Source organism: Endocarpon pusillum (assembly GCF_000464535.1).
Source record: "Endocarpon pusillum Z07020 unplaced genomic scaffold scaffold3494, whole genome shotgun sequence".
Lineage (NCBI taxonomy): Eukaryota > Fungi > Ascomycota > Eurotiomycetes > Verrucariales > Verrucariaceae > Endocarpon > Endocarpon pusillum.
The window spans coordinates 3,951-26,222 of NW_006916332.1; the positions used below are offsets into that span (position 1 = coordinate 3,951).

The following is a 22,272-nucleotide window of genomic DNA, read 5'->3' on the forward strand; positions in this document are numbered from 1 at the left end:
TATTTAATTTTATAATAGTAATTGTCACGGCTGCCATGCTTGTCGGCCGCTAGCGCTAGGGCCGCCGGGGATTGATTGGCACTACGCGTTAGTAAGGGGCATGCTCGCTATATAGGAGCGACCCCAGTGCCATCCTCGTCGGCTCTGCAGTCTTAGGATAGCACTCAACATGGGCTGAAGATCTCGCGCACTCGTCGCCTGCTTCCAACGTGACACGTGACAGTATTTATTTATTTTATTACTTCTTTAAAGAGTTATAAATTTATAACTATAAAGGGTTATATAGACTTACTTATATTTTTTACTTCTTCCTCTGTATCTGTTTCCTTAGTTGTACCCTTAGTTCTAAGTAGAAAGTAACCTATAACAGAGTCGCAAGAAAGAAGAGGTCGTACTATATACACAAGCGCTCTGTAAGACTTATATTTATGCTGCCTGACGAACAACTAGTAGGGACAAACTGGACTAGCCTGTTTCAAGGATTTACACGACTTCTAGATGCCAAGCGAGTCTTATCTTGTGCGTAGGCGTCAAGGAGGGCAGCGTCGAGTTACTTGAAGGAGGGGAAGGCAGGAGGCTTAGTGGTGAGAGCCTCGGACTTGTTAGTAAAGTCAGGTTATCAAGAGGCTTTCAACAAGGGTATCTAGATCGAAATTTCGAGGATTTGAACAGGTAGAGCTACTTAAGGCAAGGAACTAGCCTAGCAGGTTATCAGTGAGCTACAGGGATACCTTACAGACTCGAGGAGGTTGAGTTTCGAAGGATAGGCCTTGACGAAGCTCGAGGGTAGGCAGAGTAGCTGTGGCGCCCGCAATTAAGCGTTCACCGGCGTGTCCACCAATTGTTACGCGGAACGCTGTGCAACAGGGTATGGGGGTGCTATAGGAATAGCGGAGAGTTACAAAGAAGCTATAGAAGGCAACTGTATGACTGATTAGTATGAAGATGGATGAACTATCTAAGTGCTATGGAGGCGAGGATAGAGATATGACGCGCAGGGCGCCAAGCGTGCCCTAGCCCTTAGCCCTAAGGCCGGATGCGGCATAGCACTTGTGGAGCATTTGGCGCACAGCCAATGCTTGGCCAACGCCATGCCCTGCCCTAACGCCTCTCTAGGACATAGGGCATTCTGTGCCGTAACAGTTACCTTGTACACTTGATTCAAAAGCATTTGTACTGCTAACAGATACTATATCGCTTTTTGCTATTTTAAAGATATCTCCTGAATAGGAGGCCACAAAAGACAAGATAAATAAAGGCTCTTTACGCTCTAAGCCCTCTTGCTCTGAATGCGAGTTACTTATTTAGTTTGGCCTCTCTTGTAAGCATTATTTTGCGTAGCTATTTAAGGATGACGCCCGTATTCCTTAATCCTTAATATACCCTTATTAATAGATTAATAGTAAGCCTATTCATATTACTAGGTAGGTGCTAATATACTGTGCTTTTGTCCTACTAATATCCCCTTTGCAATATTTTGCCGCTCCTTTTTAGTACCCTTATATCTCTCCTAATAAGAATCAGATTACAGGGCTTGGGTTACAAGTTCTAGAGGCAAGAGAGAACCTTACAGGTTATGCTTGTACACAATATAATTAAGCAGCTACAAATGCCTAACAGGGTCTAGTTAAATTCGCTCAAGAGCTTAAGGAAGATGATCTTAATACTTGAATGCCAGATGCGGTTAAGAAGTCAGGATAGAATAGGCAGTTTAAGAGTCATAATAAGACCAACAAGCGACTAATAACAGGAGCTGAAGCAGCCGAACGTGACGCTAATTATAAAGAACAGGCTGCTGCTGCTGCTCAAGAGACACGCTAGGGAGCTAATATAGCCCTTACAGCTTTGTTTGTAACAGGGCCAACACCCTCCGCAGGACCTCTTCCTCCTCCTCCTCCTCCTCCCTTCCCCTAGGAGTCCGCAGCTGCTGCCGTCCTTACTTCTGTCGCCACCGCCGCCGCCGCCACCACCCCAGTTCGTCGGTCCTTCCCAACTCCGGACGAAGAAGAAGAAGAAAAAGAGGAAGCTTTTATACCCCCTCCTTCAACGGCACCAGCAGCAATGACGCAATCAAGAGCTGGCCGCAAGAGAGCCCCCACAATGAAGGCATTAGAGGCCGAAAAGGCGCCAAAACGGGGCACAAGGAAGGGCAGAAACGAAGCAGGCAGAGGGGCCAAGCAATAGAGCTATTCTGCAACACCACGTTTCTATATCTATTTCCCAAAAGAGAAGTCCTCAGAGCATCAATAAATGGCGTGGTCTCTTTGTCAAATCTTCATATTATTTAAATGGTCATGATGGGCAAATCTACTAGTAATTTGTATGACGTAAAACCCGCCAAGACCCAAACGCCGAATGGACCTTTGCCGAATGGACCGCCGCGAATGGACCGCCCCGAACGCATTCCGTTCTCAGATAGAGTAGAAAGCAAGATAAGTAAAGTTCAGCGGCCAATGGCTGAACGCGAGGGTCCTGGTGGGGTCATGCATATCGCTAGATCGCTATTGGTCTTTCCTTTGTGCTCCTCGTGTTCCCTCCATACTGATATATTCTCATCCTTTGCTGGTCACCCTCCTTCTCTAGGACAGAGAAAGTTCCAAGAGAGAACCTCAGACAAGATGGATCCATCAGTACTGAAAAGCGAAGTAGAGGGTGGTAGACATGCTCGCTCGATCGAGAAATATGGGACGCCCAGTGACACGTTGGACATGGAGCGTATGGGAAAACAGCAAACCTTGCGGGTCAGGCTCACCATGAAGAGCTAAATATTGGGCGCACTGACAGATGAAATTCAGCGCAATTTTAGTTTCTTCTCTATATTCGGATTCTCTATTATTCTCATGAGTACTTGGGAGGCCCAGTTGGGGTGAGCAAGAGGGCACCTTAGACTAGCATCTTGTCGCATGCTAATCTGACGTTCGACAAATAGTGTAGGCACCTTCGGTCTCCTGAACGGAGGAACTGCGGGTATGATATATGTCTATATTGGTTCTTGGGTCGGTTTCGCGGCCATCACCATTTCGATGGCCGAAATGGCTTCCATGTACGCGGCATAACGCGCAAATCTCCGACCCCATGTTGAGATCTTTTGCACAGGGCTCCCACTGCAGGAGGTCAATATCATTGGGTGTCAGAGGTCTGCTCTCGATCATCTCGCACTCCAACGAGTAACTAATGTAGCTCAGTTTGCACCTGCCAGGGCTCAGAAATTTCTCAGCTACTTGATCGGTATAGTCCGGCTCACAAACTTGACACGGTCTAAGTCTGACGGCCTACTAGGTTGGCTCTGTGTTCTTGGATGGCAAGCTGGTACTGGGTCCGCCTGTTTCTTGGCCGGGACTGAGATTCAGGGCCTGCTCGTTCTCAATCGTCCTGATTATGTCTACCAACGCTGGCACGGTACCTTGCTTACTATGGCCGTCATCGGGTTTTGCGGGGTTTTTAATACATTTCTTGCTAAGCGACTACCTTTAGTCGAAAGTCTTATACTAATTCTCCACATCTCGGGCTTCTTCGCTATCATCATCCCACTTTGGGTCCTCGCTCCGCGCTCTGAGGGAAGTGCAGTCTTCACTCAATTTAATGATGGAGGTGGCTGGGGCAGTACTGGGCTTGCCTGTCTCGTCGGAATACTTGCTCCTGTTGTCTCTCTTCTTGGCTCGGACGCGGCAACACACATGTCTGAAGAGCTCAAAAATGCTTCGAAAACACTCCCTAGGGCGATGATCTCGACCGTTGCATTCAATGGTGCTTTAGGTTTTGTCATGCTCATTACCTTCTGCTTTTGCTTGGGCGATGTTGGCAGCATCCTTTCGACTCCAACTGGCTATCCATTCATTCAAGTCTTCTACAACGCTACACTCTCAACAGGAGGTGCTACCGCCATGACCTCAATCCTGATAGTCTTGGCAACAGTTGGCGGAATGACAAATATGGCGACCGCATCCCGTCAGCTGTTTGCCTTTGCACGTGATCAAGGTGTTCCATTTAGCGGGTTTTTTTCCAGCGTAAGCGTTCCCCCGCCAGGATGATCTCACGTCCATTAGACATCCCCTCTGATTTGTGCTACAGGTCCCAGCAGGTTGGGGCATTCCTTTGAACGCCGTGATCACAACGACCGCCATCGCTTCAGCCCTTTCTGTGATCAACATTGGCTCCACAATCGCGTTCAACCAGATCACCTCCCTCGGCTTGTGCGCGCTGCTATCATCCTATCTGGTTTCGATCTCTTGCATCGCCCTGAAGCGAATCCGCAAGGAGCCACTGTTGACATCATATTTTAGCCTGGGAAGATTCGGTCTCGTCATCAATGTCACCGCGATTCTGTTTGTGCTACTGGCTTACATCATGATCTTCTTCCCTCCGACGCCCCACCCGATCCCGAGCGGCATGAACTGGAGTGTGGTCATTTATCTAGGTGTTCTTAGCATCTCGCTTCTCTACTACTTTCCCAAAGGCAAGCATGTATATGTTGGACCGGTGAAATATGTCAACAAGAACATCGGAAGAATGGTGATAAAAGCTGAGAGAATGGGGCCATGATATTTTTGCGGCAAAAGATCTGCATGCTTAATACAGTCACCTGATAACCTTTTCATGCCATTGTTATTGAGGGGCTGGTCAGAAGTGGAGTGGCTTCCCCAAAGGGAGGCTCCTTCTCCACTTTTCTCCCGTGCTAGATGCCTCTGTCGTCTATGACGGACGATCATAGGGTTGCCGACATCTGCCATTATATGCTCGTCCTGCATCCTGTTGCGCCTCTTGATTGCTACATTATTTCTTCCAACCGAAGGGAGTCAAAGTGAAATGTAAAATGCTGAATACTGTGGCTCATAACCATTCTCATTGGACGGATGCCCTGTTTTGGGGGCTTAAGCTGACGCAAATGAGGATAGATGTTATTCGGTTCGATTTCAATTCACCCTGCAAGACTTATAGTGTCTTAGTGATGATCAGAAACATCTGGGAAAGCTAGAAAAGAGCAAACAGAGAGCGGATGAAGATTTTCTTATGGAAGCAGCCAATCTGACATCTTGAAAGATTGAGAAGAAGCAAGTTGTTCAATAGCTAAGGGGTTAGAGAGCATAGATCTATGTATAATTGGCTGTGCTGCACAGCGAAAGTAGAAGCCAAATTGCAGTGGAACTTAACTAATCAAAAGCAGGTGGACCGCAGGGCTTACGCGTATGAAACCTGGCCAATAGGCCCTCTTAGAAGATTAACACCATCCTTGTGTGTTGCTGTTGAATCCATCCAGCTTCAATCGTTCTACAACAGTGTACTCAACCACTCGGTCGAAATCCATGGTCCTGACCTCTGGGATGACACAGCGTCAAATGTGGTGTAACCTCCGCGAACAGGCCAGCTTGAAACGAGACTTACTCCGCATTAAGGTGTGAACTGGGGTAGATTGGCCCATGGAGCGGTACCCGCCTAACCGGCACGTATGCATTTCTTGAGATGGAGGAACAGGGTTAAGACGAAAACAGCACACATCCTGTTTGAAACACTTTGATGTGTAGCTAACTCACCGGTACATTTGCAAATTGTTCTCGACTATGGTCAACCATATGGATCTGGCAATTCAGCCACATCAAAAGTGGCTAATAAACTCAATTACGCGACATTTTCCTTAACTATGTTCATCAATAAAAGATCCCGGCCGCAGTGTGCTTTCCCCGAAAAGGAATACTTAGGGTCTTGGTGATACTGGGGAAGCCGAGCCTGATGAATCACGAATCAATTCAACTCGAGGTAAGTTGAGGTATTCAAAGAATGAAGTCTTCTCTGATCGGAGAAAGCAAGGCGTATAATCGTCTTGCCTCGCCTTGCCTTGTCTTGACGGCTGCACTATCGCTGTGCAAGAAACTACAGTGTTTCCCAGAACGGATGAACAATGTTCAATATGCTGGAAATTAACTAGGCAGCTGCATAGGAAGAACAGCCGCAGCGGCCCAATCTGGTTAGCGGAGTGCGAGCCCCTGAACCAGAGGACCGCTTTGGCGGAACAACGTGGACAATCCGAGCCAGCTGATTTAGCAGACCCGAGAGTGTCTAGGTTGACCAACTAAGTTGGGGGTAAGTTAGAGCCACATAGGGCTAAAGTAGTGGGTAATTTGCCCTGCATGATCCTTTGAGCTTTTTCCCACGACACCTTGTGTTGGAACCCATTCGCAGGAGGCTCACAGAGAGCCGTGTAGGCCTTGTCTGTATGACTCTCGCTTCTGATCAATGGAGTACGCCTGCTTGAAGCAGGGTGTGATCACTCTGCACGACCAGCATATTCCTAATGCAGCAGGGGACGGATGTTCACTGAATCACCCCCGTTCGATGTCTACGATAGAGTTGCTGACTAAAGAGTATTCCTTGTCATAACTGCGAATCCGGGCAAGCCTTCCTGATCTGCTTTCTACTTTCCGAGCTTCCGACAGAGAAATCCCCGCAAACTGCCGTTTCTGATGCTTCCCTTGCAGATCAAATCCTTTTTCGACTTCGTTCCCGGATCGGGTCTGGCCAACTCGCTACGTGGACACCAAGCTGGTCAGGCTAGCACCCTTATCCCCATATGCTAAGGCTGGTGTGTCCTGCAGTTCGGCATGTTTTGAGTTCTGGCATCTCGGGAGGACGATCCTTTCACTCGATTGCCCCTGCACCAATATCCGCGCTTCTATGAGTAAGTGATCACCAGAAAGCCGCATATTGTCGGTCCACCGGACCCATGAAACTGTGGAAGGATTGGGTTCGTGTCCGGGTTCATCGCCAGGCGGCAGGTAGGCTTGGAAGACCCTAAGACAGCCGCACGTCGTGCTTACTCCATCATCTGGCCAGCCTTAGCTACTACGATTTCCTGCTGAGCTTCTCTGCTTTTGAGAATAAGCAGGCTTGTCAACACCATCATGTCGAGTAATGCGCCGTCGTCTCGGTTAACCTTAAGCTGGTGGGATGACGACCTTTACTAGGCTGAGCATTGGAGGTCGGCTCTAAAAAAAGTCTTCAAGTTGTACAGCCAAGCTGGCGCCGGCTGCCAGGATCTATGTTCCTCAGATCCTTCCAACACAGTTGGAACGAAGTGAAGTGTTATGCTGCGCCAAGAACGAATCTGCGATCTGCAACCCTGTATTTATACGTAAATGCCAAGCATTTTCTAACTCTGCAGATTCTCGAGCCACATAGCTGGTGGATTAATGCTTTGTTTTCGTGAGAGCCTCGAGGGTTCGGGACTACCTCCATGATCTCAACGGTCTACCCAAGACGGCTCAGCCGGATCCGTTATGGTTGATCTATGCTAGTGGAAGAAGAAGTGCTGGCATGACCTCTGAGAGGCACAGTTCACGAACTCTTGTGGGATATCGAAGTCGATCGTTGCAACTACACCCTGTAATAAGCCACAAAGAAGCTTGGAGGTTCATCGGTTGCGACTCTCGAACTCCCCGGTTTGAGTTCTCAATCCATCCCCGCTTCGGCCCCCTCAATGCTGATAATTCTCGTGAGCCAGGACAAGTCATGTTTCACAGATTTTGGGTCGATCTAGGCCTAGCTACAAGGGAGCTACGCGGAATGCAATACCTGGTGCAGCATGCAGCAAGAGAACTGCCATTTCCTGGGTGGTTGCCGGTTCTGATCATCCTAATCGGGTGAAGCTGGTGCTGATCTGCGAGCTCTCTGCCGGTGCAATATCTCAATAGGATAAGTTTCAGAATTTCTGGAGTCCGAATGTAGCTCTTGAGAGTTTAGAAAATATTCTTTCCCAGCATACCAACAGCTCCTGGTTCAGATACTACCCACTTGTCCGGAGCTGGAACTTTGACTAACCTCCGACACAAGTTGCTTTGAGAGAAGAGGATGTATAAATACGTGCTCTCGCGCTCGGTCACATCTTCATTCCCATCTCACGGATCAATCTTCACCATCAACCCTTCTCTGACTCAAGTGGGAATCATCGCCCACCCTTCCCTCCTCTTACATTGCCACGCGGTCTGATCGATTCACCATTCTAACACCTTTTCTTTGCCTACTTCACCTTCAATAGCAAATAAGCACAACTTCATCAACCGCTAAGATGCAGCTCAAGGCACTTGTCACCCTTCTAGCGCTGGGCACAGCAGTTGTTGTCGCCCGCCCTACCCCTGACGGTAAGAGTGACTGCGAGAAATACGGACACGAATGGAAGCAGAATTATGATGGCGTCTATGGATGCTACGACGACAAGAAGAAGGAGTGCGAGAAATATGGGAATGAGTGGAAGGAAGATAAGGGCAAGTGGTACTGCTACAACAAGAATGACGACGACAAAAAGAACGATAAGAAGGATGATGCTAAGAAAGATGACGGCAAGGGCGACGACGGCAAGGACGACGGCAAGGACGACGGTAAGGACGACGGCAAGGACGACGGCAAGGATGACGGTAAGAAGGATGACGGCAAGGGCGACAAAAGACTACGGCAAGAGGGACGGCAGTAAGAAGGACGACGGCAAGAGCGACGACAAGAAAGATGATGGCAAGGGTGACGGCAAGAAGGATGATGCCAAGAAAGATGACGGCAAGGGCGACAACGGCAAGGGCGACAACGGCAAGGGCGACAACGGCAAGGGCGACAACGGCAAGGGCGACAACGGCAAGGGCGACAACGGCAAGGGCGACAACGGCAAGGGCGACAACGGCAAGGGCGACAACGGCAAGGGCGACAACGGCAAGGGCGACAACGGCAAGGGCGACAACGGCAAGGGCGACAACGGCAAGGGCGACAACGGCAAGGGCGACAACGGCAAGGGCGACAACGGCAAGGGCGACAACGGCAAGGGCGACAACGGCAAGGGCGACAACGGCAAGGGCGACAACGGCAAGGATGACGGCAAGAATGATGACGGCAAGGATGATGGCAAGGATGACGACAAGGATGACGGCAAGGGCGACGGCAAGAATGATGACGGCAAGGGCGACGGCAAGAATGATGACGGCAAGGATGACGGCAAGAAGGATGATTATCATTACTGAGGTATCTCTTTAGCGGTCTTGCTGAGACACTCTTCCAGCACAAATTCCGCATAGCAAACCTTTTCTTGACCATCATAACAGCACAACACTCCTTATTAGTCAATGGAACTGGTTAGTCCTATTCCAGCTAACATAAGTTTTTATGTAAAACATCTATAAAGCTCTCATCGAGATACTGAGATACTGACTTGATATACACTTGAAGTAATACTGGTACACTTTGAGTACCGCTTGTATGCATCAAATGCCCTGACAGTCAAAGTGGATTTTCAGAACAACCCTTGTGAAGTGGCGGAAGTGGCAAAGGAACGGTGATCAGGCAATGGTCAACCAGAACCAGACATGTCTTAGGCAGACTCCAGTAAGCACTGTTCGAAGCGTGCTTCAGGTTGTGCTGTACAAGGGAAAGTGGCCGAGGAACTTGCTCAACCTCTAGAATACATGGGACTTGGAAGGCGGTGAGGGCAAAAGATGCGAATTCTGGAGGGATATCTTGTGAAAAGCGTCGATGTCTTAGTCGACATAAAAGGCTGCTGCTGTGCCTTCACGAAAGTCTAGTCCAATATGTGCTGAGCCGCTCTTTGGTGGGTTTTCCTGTCTCCTGCACATATTTGAGGTGTTACGTTCCAAGATAGGGGGCTTGATCGCTTGCCTGCAGTACTTTAACGAGTTGCGGTAGTAGAGGGTAAGGGTGAACACAAAAGGTGACCTTGGATCGTTTGTTCTGGTTGAGATGAGAAAGGGTTCAGACGGGGTAGGCTGTGCTGTTGAACCAAAAGACCGCGGCCCTCAGAGGACCGATAAATAGCTTATCTGGGTTCAATGTCTGACCAAAAAAGTGATGGATTTTATGCAACATTCTGTATGTTCCAACCATCCCATACCCCGAATTTTTAGTCCACCCACTTACCAGCCTCAAGCTAGGCCATCGCCCTAGGTATTGTGAATCTTTTCATCTTTAAGTCTCCCTTCTCATATAACACCATTTCCCAAAAAGAAATGGAGTCTCGGCTTCATCACTGTATCCAAAGCAAACAATTTTTCTATTGGGGCTCCTGGAAAAGGGATGTCCAACATTACCTTTACCATTCTACTTGCCAATCTTCTCCAGTACCTCGTTCTCCTGCTCAACCTCTTCTACAACAAAGTTATCACATCCTTGACCACTCCCGCCGAATGGAATCGCTTTATATACCACCGGAAGATGGTCCGCGTCACCTTGTCCACAGGCGATCAGCGCAGCACCTACCATCTTCAACTGCTATACAAGTACGGCGTCTTGCTCCTAACCTGTGCCTTTATTATCGATTTCCGCATATGGCAAAGTGTCCACTTCGCCCTTGTAGCTGTCTCAACAGCGATAGTATATACGGGTTTCGCTTGCAGTCATCAGGCATCCCTTTGGCAGGTGGTTGTAGCGCCACCGTTAGCGCAGCGTGCTATGGTGGTCAACGAGGATGCCCATTTGTCACTTTGACCGCTGACTGAGAGCGCCATATAATGAACCGCAATGGGAACAGTTGGCCTATGGAGGATATGGAGCAGGGGTGTGGAAAATTTGGTGAAGGGTGAGGGTGCGTTCAGACATTGTGTATTTGCTAGCCATTATCGTGTTGATGTGCCCATTTCAGTGATGAAGTGGATGAACTGACTTCTATCTACCTTCAGAATCTATCTCAGAAGGAGGAGAGGCTAAATACTGGGCGGAGTGGCATGTGCGCAGTCACGCAGTCACGTGACATACGCGGCCAGGGATTGGCTGACCCAATTCCAACATTCAGGGCATTTATATGCTTAAAGGAATAACGTGGTGAGCTGTATAGATCACGAGATCACGAGAGACATAAGGAAATGACAGATCAAAGAGACGGAGAGCCTTCTAACTCATTTCCAAACAAGGTAGTTCATTCAGACTTACAACGTGGATCCTGCAACTCCTGCCCTTCAAGCTCTCTTGGATATAAAATTTCTTTATCTGAGCCAGACCAGGAAAGAGAGGTGCCTGAAAAGCCAGTTGCTCAGAAGCCAAATGGTTACCTCTCGGTGTGGGTATTGGCTTTAATAAAGGTGCTCAGACTTAGCACGCCTAACGTCAACGATCTCAGTTGAGCAAATCCACAAAGTGATCTAGTGAGCTACAAGCGATCAAGCAATCAAGCACTAGGACTAGATGAAATTCCGATTCGCATGCTAAAGGTGGTTATGTTTTGAGTATTTCTGGGTCAACATGTTCATCATATATTTGACCAAGACTGATGTCATTCAGCTCTTGCTCTCATAGGGGTGTCAGAATTCATTGCATTTTAACCGAAATTCAACCGTTTCGGCACGGGGAGGTTTCTGCTTGCTTGGCTAAATATCGGATAAAACGCAATAGATTCTGATACCCCTTGTGCTTTTGCTCTTGGGGGTGGAGTGCGGAGAGAAGAGAGAAGTGGGGAGCTTATCACTCCGTCCAACCTCCTCCTCCGGCTATGCCGTTACAGGTCACACAGCTGCTCTTATCTGCTCACTAATTAGCTCTCTCAATGCTCTAGCTGAGTGAGAAGATCTTCTCCAACTTCAACATCTTACCACCCCTATTGGAGAGAGCTACCACGGTTGCACAATGAAGCTTCTCACAAAAGAAGAAGAAGCTGCTCACTATCGGTACGTACCATGCGAGAAAGTCTCGATATGATCATCGGTCTACGCCATGATTGTCTTTGCTACGTCGTTGTCAATATTGCTGCGCTTGACAAGGCGTCCTAATACTTCATCAGGGCTACTCTCCAAGGCGGCACAATAGGCGTCATTGGTGGTCTTGCTGTTGGAACCGCTGGAGTGGTTGCAGCAACACGTCGTTATCCCGCTTTTAACCAACTGACCCTGCCACTAAAGGCTTTCCTGATAACATCTGCTGGTACCTTTTCCGGGATTATCGCTGCTGATCATGCATCGCGAAGCTATGAAGCATCTCGCAATCCTGCCGATCAAGCATACGCCTCACGTAAAGAGGAGAGAAGACAAGCTGAGATATCTGGCATGACATGGACGCAGAGAGCGATGGCTTGGGGGAAAGAAGAGAGATACAAGATTGTTGGTGCGAGCTGGGTAGCTAGCATGGTCGCTGCATTCGCGATTGTTGGGAGACATCCAACTTTGACAGGCCCGCAAAAATTAGTCCAAGCAAGAGTCTACGCCCAGGGTCTGACACTGGCCGTTTTGATCGCTTCCGCTGGTTTTGAGTTGCAAGATGCGAAAGACGATAAGGGACGCTACGAAACAGTGGAGTACATCGATGAAAAGGACCACAAGAAGCATACAAGACAGGTGGAGAGAGAACAGAAATCTGATGGAGATACTCTCTGGAAGGAAATGGTGAAGCAGGAGGAGGATAGATTGAGGGAGAGGGACGAGGCGATCAAGAAAATGGAGGAGAGGGATCGGAAAAGGAGGGCTAAGGAGCATAAGGAACATCCGAAGAAGTCGAAGAAAGAGGAGCAGCCAAAGGAAGAGAAGAAGGAAGAAAAGAAGGAGGAACAGGGGGAGGGAGAAGAGGAGGAGGAGGATTATCAACCAGTTCCGGGCAAAAAGGGCGAAGGCAAGATGATGCAAAAGGTGTCGGATCCTCCCCACCCTGGCAAATCAGCTATACCGTGATCCCGCCAAATCTATGTCATCGACAAGCAGGCACATTTTCAGAGAAGCATGCTCAAGCTTGCGGTTGCCAATTCGTACGGTTTTTGAGCCATTTACGCCTAATCAACTGTTAACTCCAAAACACGTCCAGAGCCTTTGAGCTTGATTACAGATCAGGAGCAGCTATTATCACCACCGTATTCCCTTTATCAATTGGCGAGCAGGGCGCATACAGGGTAGCCAGTTTCATGGTTGTATGTTGGTGCTGGCTAAGGATGAGAACATATGCAAGACACCATACAAAAAAATTTCCGTGATACGCAGGTTGAGCTCACTCCCTGTCTACATCCACACTATTGAGTTCTTGCTTGAATCCCCTATTCAGCTAAGCCTCTCTGATCGAGACGAATCTAGTACCTGATCATTGACTATCACCGAGTCAAGAAATCTCCTTGGTCGATTCTCCTTCATATCGTTCTACAGCGCGGAAGAGCGAAGAGCTCCATCTCTCCATCCCTCTCTTACTCTTCCCCCTTCCCAATCCCTCCCTTCTCTTGCCCACGACCAAATCAGCTTCGCCATCCACCCCCATCAACTCCTTCCCACCCATCCAGTTAGACAACAAGACCAAGACGGCCCATCATCAAACGATATCAGCCTCCCACTCCTTCCTTCCCTCTCTCAGAAAAAAAGCACAGATACCGCCCCGTATGCATCCATACTCGCCCCCCTTCTATCCGTCCATCACCCACCGTCCCGCTCCCTTTTTTTTGAAAAAAAAAACAAACAAACTTTGCAACACCAACCGCAGACGCCACCATACATGCTTAATCAGGTCCAGAGCCCAGTCAACAACATTCAACTCAGCCAGCTAGCCGTGAACTTTGGTTACTTGGTTCTTGGGTTTTGGTTTCTGGGTTTCGCTTGCTCTCCTGCTTGCTTGCTTGCCTGTATGGTTGCGAAGGAGTTCTTGATGTACAGATGTCAACATCTATCGCTGCTGCTGCTGCTGCTGCTGCTCCTGCTGCTCCTGCTATGGCAGCTCGTGGTGGTGGTGGGGGTGAAGAAAAGGGAAGGGAAGGGTAGGATGAGAGGAGAGGAGAGCGGGATCGGTGACAGTTACGAGAACAGAGTTGATAGCATGGATGGATGGCTGGATGGGGATGTTTAGAGATAAGAGCTAGAGGATTGATGGGCGTTATTTCAGCGTACTGACAGGATGACAGGATGAAAGCAAGCATAGGGTATATCGACGTGTTGTGTATGTGAGAGATTAGCTGGCTGGCTGGCTGGCTGGCTGGCTGGCTGGCAGGCTTGTTGTGACGTGGTTCAGAGGGCGTTATATTGTATACATGTCCCCGGACTGACCACTACACTTTACTCTCCTCACTTATCTCAATGATAGACTCCCAAGCGCCATGCTCATGCACGCGCCTCGAACCCGATGCCACCGACCAGACAAGACACCAACGCTACCTAACCCATTGCGTGTCATCCCGTCTCATCCCGGTCGGGAAGGATTCATCAATCAAGTATACTTCAAACCCACCATCAATGTCCTTTCAGAAGAGCGGTTGAATACTTCCATTTTCTATCCCATCCCATCCATCCCCGTCACTTGCGCGACGAAAATCACGGTAGGGCAACCTCTCCCCTTGCACCACCCACCCCAGCCTCTCCGTTCTCCTCACCACCGAACAACCATCCCGCCTCCCTACAATACCTCGCCTCCCCTCTCCCACCAGCAAGCGGATTCCCTACCTCACTGCCCCAACAGACGACGACCGCATCCACCACCCCCGCAAGCACACCCTCCATACTGCCCAAGACTCCCCACCCGATCGCGCCGGCAATCAGGCCGACAATATACGCGTACAAACTACCCTTCACGCTCCCGGATATTCTGAGAGAATGGGCAGTGGAGACCCATCCCCCGAAGCCGAGGGCTAGGGACATGATGAGGCGGGTGGCGTGGAGGAGAAGTTTTGCTAGTCTGTAGGGTAGCAAGGGGGTAGTGTTGGAGGTCCAGCCATCGCTTGCTCCACCGCGCCTGTTGCTGGCGGCATGGTAAGGAGGGGAGGAGAAGGTGTTGGGATAGAGACTGGTCGTTGCGGCGTTGTTGGTTGCTGTTGAGCCTAGGAAGTGGAGCTGTGAGAGACCGCGCGCCGATGTGCTTAGCGGTTGAGAGTGGATGGATGCGTATGTCAGGGTTAGTGGATTGATGAGCGCGACGACGGGGGTGGGAATGAATGAATATGTCGCTGCGCTTAGGAGGAATGCGATACGCCGGGGCAGGATGAGGAGGGGGAGGCGGATGAGCAGGCTCAGGCCTGTGGAGAGGGCGATGGTGCCGAAGAGGGTGGTGAGGGCATGGGTGAGGGCTGCCTGGACGATTGTTAGGCTTGTGGGCGCGGGCACGGCGAGGCGGTGGAAGTACCACTGTGAGACTGTGGCTGAGGTGACGGATCGCTGGATGCCGAAGATCATGGCAATGGTCCAGAGGTACATGAGGATGAAGTAGGCTCCCAACCACCAGGTTGAGGCGTCGATTATGAACCGGCCGACCGACGAACGTGTGGAGAGGTGCCCTCCGAGGAAGACGCGCGTGAACATGGAGAGCCAGAGCCAGGTCCAGGAGACGATGAGGGCGAGGACGGCGAATCCTTGTGCAAGAAGAGCCGAGTTGGCTGCGAGGATACGGGTGCCGAATTCTAGGATGGAGATGGCTTTGTGAAGGGAGTGACGGCCTCGAATGACACAGAGGATCCAGAGTGTTGCCAGGGCTGCCGGTATGAAGGCGGTCCATCTCATCACCGTGTCCTGTATGCTGGATGCGGACCGGGTGCCTTTGAAGCTGGAGACGAACGAGTAGAACGAGAAGGAGTAGAGGATGACGGGGACGCTGATCAGAATGGTGTAAACAACAGGTCGCACATACGATCGCAATGCCGCTAACCACAGCAGTGAAACGAAAATCGAAACAAGGGTATAAATCGCTAAGAGGTGGAAGGATCTATGCAGAGTCGTGTATACCGTGTCGCCGAGGGGAGTTTTGGGAGCATTGGTGTGGAGCCAGACCAGGAACCAGGTCGCGAATGTGGCTGCGAGGCACAGCAGGTAGAGGTGGCCCCAGAAAGCGTCATGACAAGGTGGGTCGGCAGCTACCTGAGCCATGAGAGCAGGAACATCATCACCGGACGAGGATGGTGGTCTGGGATGTTCCAGCAGAGTCTGCTGGTCTGTTTCGTGAGGAAAGACTGTTGAGTCGACGCCAAATCGTGGATGCGACGCGCGGAGCGGCTTTCCGAACTGTTGTATCGAAGGGGGATCATCCATGTAGTTTGGCAGGGGTTCGTCATCATCGAGGTCGCTTCTCATGGTGTCTTCAAGTCCAACATCGACCATTCTGGCCTGGCTTCGACTGCTTCTTTCACTTCGTCCGTCGTTGCCGTCTGCTTCTAGCTGTTCCGCCATCCGGTCGACATCTTTGCCCCGACCTCTCCCAGATTTGTAGTCACCTCTCCACGAGCTCCTGATCCCTCCTCCCCTTCCGAAGCCTCGATCATCTGTTTCCCGTCCATCATCACCAGTACCTAGGCTCCTGCTCCCTTCATCTTCTAGCTCGGACGATTCTTCCAGATCTTTCCCTCCCAGCTGCCGTCTTGACTTCTGCAACGCATAGTAGTCTGCCAGCTCCTTCTCATGCTCCTCCTCGTCATTGTTCTCTCTGAACTCATCGGTTGCACTGTAGAAGAGCGGGGCCTGCTGTGGATGCAGGCGAGACGAGAAGGGAAAACCAGAGACTTGTGAGGAGGATGGCTGGTACGGATTGCCGATCCTAGAAATGTACGGTTTCGAAGCGGCTGAAGCTCGCCATCCTGTCTGGTTGTTCTGTCTTCGCGATCGATCTGGTGCTGGCCGATCAGTTCCGGCGAAGCTGAGGCGCGACTGTGATTGTGCCAGGAACTTGGAGGCATCTAGACTGAAGTTAGACATTTGGCACAGTGATACTTCTTCTACAAAAGAAGGAGCTTACACTCCGAGAACATTGTCGCTCGAGCGCCCGCAGGCGCCTGAAGTAGATGTCGAGCAGAGTGCGGACACTGCAGTTCAGTCACACGATAAGTCGGTACTCAGGCGAACGGGCTGGCAAGTGACCGATATGGTCACGGTAGGTGGTAGGTGTGCAACGTGGGCACATCAACAGCACACTTGTGTGAGTATGTAGAAGTGATGAGCATTAAACTTTGATATGGATGAGAGTATGCTATGTATGATGATGCATTTGGCGTGTTGCCTGTTGCGGCGGTGAAACTCAACCTCTCGAATGACTCAGCCAAGTTGCGGTTGCGGACAATGGATGTGGACTTCCACAATGTCCCGCTACTACGCTACTACGCTACTAGATGTCTACATCTTGCAGGACATGCCGGGATCAGTATTTCAGCTACCAGAATGCCGGCTGATGATGTTACTGCATCTTGAAATACCTTGAAGCTATTTAGGTGACCTCGTTGCCTCCAGAACCTCAAGCTCGCCACAGCCACCTGCATCCTCCACTATCCTATTTCTCCTATTTCCCAACCTCTTCATGCCAGTCTCCTCCGAGCCAGCTCCTCCACCATGGCACTACATCAGCAAGCTGGTCTGTATCGGTGACAGTGGCTGCGGCAAGTCTAGCCTTACCATTCGACTCTGTGAAGGTCGCTTTGTCAACAGTCACGATGTGACCATTGGCGTCGAGTTCGGGTCGCGCATCGTCCCAGTTGGTCCTCCTGCTAATGCTGCTCTCCACATCAACGATCCATCGTCGGCGCCGATTGGCGGTATGTCTGGACCCACAAGTCCGGGGCCACAGCGGAAGGCAAAGGGCGATCAAGAACAGAAAAAGATGAAGGTAGGCAGAGTTTATCGAATGGATTCTGTTCATACGGGTCAAGCTCACTTTGAATGTTCAGCTCAGCCTCTGGGACACCGCTGGCCAGGAGACCTACAAGTCCATCACTAGATCATACTTCCGAGGCGCATCTGGCGCATTGCTAGTGTTCGACATCACGCGGCGCTCGACCTTCGAGTCAGCAACGGGGTGGCTGAATGATCTACGCCAAATCGCAGAGGACGATATCGTTGTAATACTGGTGGGCAACAAGAGCGATCTCGCAGACAAGGCAGGCGACAACAGACGAGCAGTCACCAGGGAAGAAGCCGAAGAATGGTGCAAGCGAGAGGGTGTGATGCGGTATGTCGAGACGAGTGCGAAATCTGGAGAAGGCGTGGAGAGAGCGTTCCTCGAAGTGGCGGAAAGGGTGTATCAGAATATCGAGGCGGGGAAATATGATCTGAACGATCGAAGAAGTGGAGTCAAGGGATATGGGACGGGTGGAGGTAGGGAAGCCGGAGCACCCCAAAAGACAGTCACACTGGGTCTGAATGATGCAATGAAAAGTGGACAGAGAGGAGCGGGTGGTGGATGCTGCTAACTTCTCGGGGCGAAAGGGCTCCTTTGACTGTACAGTATTAATCTGCGCACAGATTTAGCATGTCATGAGGCGCTAGGGTATCTTTTCATGGCTCCCAAGGTATAGCACACTTCTGATGACGAGGGTATAGATTGGCAGGAGGAATAACCGAAAAGTGGTCACTCTTGGACGTTCAACTGATCCCAACTAAGCGCATTGCCTTCTGTGAATGCACTCACGCATGCTGACAGAATGTATGAGACAGTGCTTCTGCTCCTTGGCCTCAGCCCTCCCTCACCCGTACCATCTGCTGATCTTCCGCATTACTCTAGCTGGACATCTCTCAATGTCTCTCCAATCATATACCAGATCCCACATACCACTATACTGACTCCAGTGAACAGATATATGGAACCATGGAGGAATGAGAGTGGTGTGATTACAGATCAGACCTCTCTCCGCCTAGGTCAGCTCCTACACCATAGTTATTGCATCCGGGCGTCATGCAAGACGTGGCAGAAGCACCCCAACCGATCAGTTTGAAACACTTTCAAAGGCCACCAAAGCCGAAATAGGGCCTTCAGAGGCTTCCTACCCGCCGTTTCAGCAATAAAAACCTCATAGTAGAAAGCGAATTGGGAAGACAAAGCGCGTGAAAGCCATCAGATAACACTGACACGCTGCCTATCATCCAAAGAGCGCTCTTGAGAAGCAAGCAAAAACAAATCAGAAGACGGAGCAGAGAACACAGGATGGAACTCTCCCCCGGGTATTTACACTGCTCACAGGAGAGAAGCTTAGGGTGTCAAGGAATAGGATGTTGTTATTTGCTCTTCGTCTCAACCATCTTTGGGTTATCGAATGCCACATCATTCAACGTCAGTGCCTGATATTGTCAGGATTGTGACAGATATAAACCTTTGGATCTTGGTGTAAAGAGTATGGCAGCAGTATGTCACAGGGGGCTAAGTCCATCGTGGTCATCTAACCTGACATCGGATACAGATGTCTTGGAAAGCTTGTGCTGGTCCCCCCCTTGAAGTAAATGATCAGCAAAGAAGAACTCGGCGCTTTTGCCTACTTCACACCAGACCAGCGCCAGTCATGGAAACTTGAGGTTGGTGAGACTCGTCAATCATTCTTCGGCTCCACTCCATGGCTTCATAGGCGACTACTCACTAGGATCGTAGGTTACGAGTCAATCAATTGCAACAGTCCTCGATGACTAGTCGATTGCGCTTTGCAATTTCCATTGGAGAAGCAATATCAACACTCCCAAGTACTCGATTAAAATTCTAGGCAAAGAAAGATGTAGATGAAAAGTTATTAACGAAATCTCTGGAACATACACACAACCGTATTCTAGTCTAATCTCCCACTGTTCGAAGCCAGATATTGATTGCTAAGAGACACATTAACAGTTCCCCATACGGTCGATCATACCTCTCCATCTAGCAATTGTATATCATTGAGAAGCCGCTGGCCGGACCTTGACGGAAAGCAATCGAACCAGCATTCTGCTGCCAATCACTCTCCTCCAATAAGAAGCTCACACTACCACTCTCTGGGCAGGTGCTGGCATAGACAATGGTCTCGTATGCCTCTGGTGCTCTAGTGGTTGGGAATTGCAGACTGCTGACCTGGGCATCCTTGATGGGCTGGTTGTTCCAGTTCGTCGTTTCGTCCACCTGGCCCTCCACCGTAAATAGAGAGGCATCGTTGGCTCCAACCGCAGGTTCTTGACCGGCGCCAAGCCGAAATTGCAACATGCAACCGGTCGCCCCGGCAGGGATATTGTCAAAGCGAAAGGCAGATTTAATCGTGTTGGAGTTCGGGCCGCCGGTGCGGGCAAGACGGTAATTGCCGAAACCAGAGGTAGACTCCGTTGGTGTGGCTTTCTCGAAGTAGGAGATGTAGGCTGGTTGGATGGTGGTACAGGCTCGAGCGGCCAGGTCAGCTGGAGCGGCCATGGGTGTTGGACTGGCTGAGATGAAGCCGAGTGTCGCAAGGGTGGAGATGGCTGCGGCTGTGAAATGCATTATTGATTGAGGCGAGTTGAATCTTGCGGTTGATGAATATGCTATTTGAAATTCAAAAGGACGATGATAGAGCGTTAGGTCGCGGTCGAAAGGCAATGGCTAAGTCGGCTGGATGGGTGAGAGCAGTGGGAGCACATATATGTGTTTTCTGAAGATGCAAATGTGGCAAATAGAGCAGACCAAATATACATCATGGCTGTGTTTGTTGGTTGGTGTGCAGTTTTGGGAGGGAACCGTAAAATGTACGAAAGGATCAATGGATGGTGTAGGTCATATATAGAAGGGATACGAATGCAACAACAGTAGTATGGAATGCCAGGGAAGAAATGTCCTTTACTAGAAGGGAGTGTAGAGCTACCACTCGAGCAGAACCTAACATCACCTTGATGTACCATTCTTGAGTAGAAATTCATCGGACATGTGCAAGCTCGAAGTAGCTTTTCCGTTGTTTTGCGAGATAGATTGCAGTAGACGGTTACAATGTGTAGTTGGATAGACGGAGAAGGCTGCTGCTATTTTGGTGCTGGCGACTTCCGATGACCAGATCATCTACGTACTAACTAGTACTAGTACGTAGTAGGTCGAGGCTTGGCACGCTGGGTCGTCTCGTTTCCTCATTCATTCATTCTCGTCCTCCTTCCCGTCTTCCTTCCTGCCAGCTGCGATGCTGGTTGCCCTGGTCATCTGCGCTCGCAGAATCAGCCGCCAGGCAGAAGAAAGAACAAGTACTCTTCATCCACAATGAAGCTTTGCATAACACTGAAGATTGGAGCCCACTCACCGACATAGCTTAGCGGCATGATTGGAGCACATAGCCAATTGGTGTCACAGAGGTGCCCAATAACAGCGGCGAATGCCTCCAACGCGGTCGAATACAAGTTTTAATCATCCATGCGCTACACATTGTTGCTCTATCAGGTAGGCTGAGCAAAGACACCTATCACAACAACAACAACGATGGACGGAGTCCTCTATGTCTGAAAAGAACGAGGAAGGCAAAAGACTCGTATTTGATACGTAGTTCGTAAATGTGGCGATATGACGGAAAGTCGCCTTTCATACGGATACTAACACTAGAAGGATGTTATTCCAGCCTTGCCTCCACTCCCTAAATGCTTCTGTCGAACGACCTTTGAACACCGCGCTGCAACAAGTGACACCATACTCCTGTGCAATCTCAGTGCGAACATCTCCCATCATTTGTCTTCAGCGATACCCAGCCGTTCCAGCTCCTGCGCCACGATCGCGCGTGCAACTGTCACATTACCATTAAGGAGCGCCTCCCGTGCCAGATCAAGTCGACTTTTCCGCTGTTTTCCTGCAGATGTCCTGGGCATTGGACTCGAGCTCCGATGCGAATTCTGACTGCTGTCATTCCTCTGAAATTTGGGTCGTCCATTACCACGATGCCTCCTGTGTTGTGTCTGCAACGCCTCCGCCACACCTCGAAGAGAGCTATCTCCAGCGTGGAGCGCCTCTTGTTGTTCCTGCTCCGCAGCATGCACACTACAGCGGCCGGAACAAGCTGCGGCGCAGTGGCCCACGTCCTGCCATCTTGCCAGACGACCTTTTCTTGGAGCCGGTGATGGAGGTCGATTAACCACTGACCGATATTCTGTGTACGAGGGAGGTTCGTCTGTGGATTTATTTGACGTATACGTACTGGGTCGTCCTGAGCCATGGCGGCTCGTCTCTGCTGCCCATTCCAGCAGATCGTCCACGGGCATTTTGAAGAGCTGTGGCCTGCGGGTCACAATCTCAAAAGAGTCAATGGACCGCTGTTAAAGTCGATACTTTCTTCAGGTGTGTTTTTCAAATCAAGACGGTTTAGAATAGTAGCAGCTTGTGTGTGCTTCATGCTCAATGGAACAGGAATTGGGGGGCTACTCATATATCAGTCGAGACCTGCAGGTATCCCTTTCCTTGGCATAGTTTCTCCTCTATTCCATGATCGAGATTATCAAATGTTGGGGCAACATGGTTCTACCCGGGCAGGGATCCCGCATGGGGCCCGTGCATCAATAAGCTATTTCGTAACACCCATCTTGCTATGGTGGCAAGCTCCTCATGTTTCCGGAGCCTTCGCCAGCATTGAACGTTGTGGAAAGCAGATATTCAATCAATCCTGTTCATTTTCGTTGATACCTGGGTCTGGTT

General features: G+C 50.0%; 7 protein-coding genes across 7 annotated transcripts; 4 read left to right on the top strand and 3 right to left on the bottom strand.

The window, feature by feature from the left end:
* Positions 1-2,618: 2,618 nt before the first annotated feature.
* Positions 2,619-4,542, top strand: EPUS_06804 (uncharacterized protein; the record flags this gene model as incomplete). Its single annotated transcript, XM_007804698.1, has 7 exons — positions 2,619-2,741; positions 2,796-2,866; positions 2,930-3,043; positions 3,097-3,136; positions 3,186-3,228; positions 3,280-4,007; positions 4,072-4,542. The coding sequence occupies 7 exons, from the start codon at positions 2,619-2,621 to the stop codon at positions 4,540-4,542; spliced, it is 1,590 nt and encodes a 529-aa protein (XP_007802889.1).
* Positions 4,543-8,059: 3,517 nt separating this feature from the next.
* Positions 8,060-8,996, top strand: EPUS_06805 (uncharacterized protein; the record flags this gene model as incomplete). Its single annotated transcript, XM_007804699.1, has 2 exons — positions 8,060-8,405; positions 8,437-8,996. 2 exons carry the CDS (start codon positions 8,060-8,062, stop codon positions 8,994-8,996), a joined length of 906 nt encoding a protein of 301 aa, XP_007802890.1.
* A 2,608-nt stretch (positions 8,997-11,604) lies between these two features.
* EPUS_06806 (uncharacterized protein) lies at positions 11,605-12,638 on the top strand (the record flags this gene model as incomplete). Its single annotated transcript, XM_007804700.1, has 2 exons — positions 11,605-11,645; positions 11,759-12,638. 2 exons carry the CDS (start codon positions 11,605-11,607, stop codon positions 12,636-12,638), a joined length of 921 nt encoding a protein of 306 aa, XP_007802891.1.
* Positions 12,639-14,249: 1,611 nt separating this feature from the next.
* EPUS_06807 (uncharacterized protein) lies at positions 14,250-16,613 on the bottom strand (the record flags this gene model as incomplete). Its single annotated transcript, XM_007804701.1, has 1 exon — positions 14,250-16,613. The coding sequence occupies one exon, from the start codon at positions 16,611-16,613 to the stop codon at positions 14,250-14,252; it is 2,364 nt and encodes a 787-aa protein (XP_007802892.1).
* Positions 16,614-17,208: 595 nt separating this feature from the next.
* On the top strand, positions 17,209-18,097 carry EPUS_06808 (uncharacterized protein; the record flags this gene model as incomplete). The annotated part of the gene is made up of 2 exons (XM_007804702.1): positions 17,209-17,514; positions 17,576-18,097. The coding sequence occupies 2 exons, from the start codon at positions 17,209-17,211 to the stop codon at positions 18,095-18,097; spliced, it is 828 nt and encodes a 275-aa protein (XP_007802893.1).
* A 1,430-nt stretch (positions 18,098-19,527) lies between these two features.
* On the bottom strand, positions 19,528-20,115 carry EPUS_06809 (uncharacterized protein; the record flags this gene model as incomplete). Its single annotated transcript, XM_007804703.1, has 1 exon — positions 19,528-20,115. The coding sequence occupies one exon, from the start codon at positions 20,113-20,115 to the stop codon at positions 19,528-19,530; it is 588 nt and encodes a 195-aa protein (XP_007802894.1).
* A 1,196-nt stretch (positions 20,116-21,311) lies between these two features.
* On the bottom strand, positions 21,312-21,842 carry EPUS_06810 (uncharacterized protein; the record flags this gene model as incomplete). The annotated part of the gene is made up of 1 exon (XM_007804704.1): positions 21,312-21,842. One exon carries the CDS (start codon positions 21,840-21,842, stop codon positions 21,312-21,314), a length of 531 nt encoding a protein of 176 aa, XP_007802895.1.
* Positions 21,843-22,272: the final 430 nt, after the last annotated feature.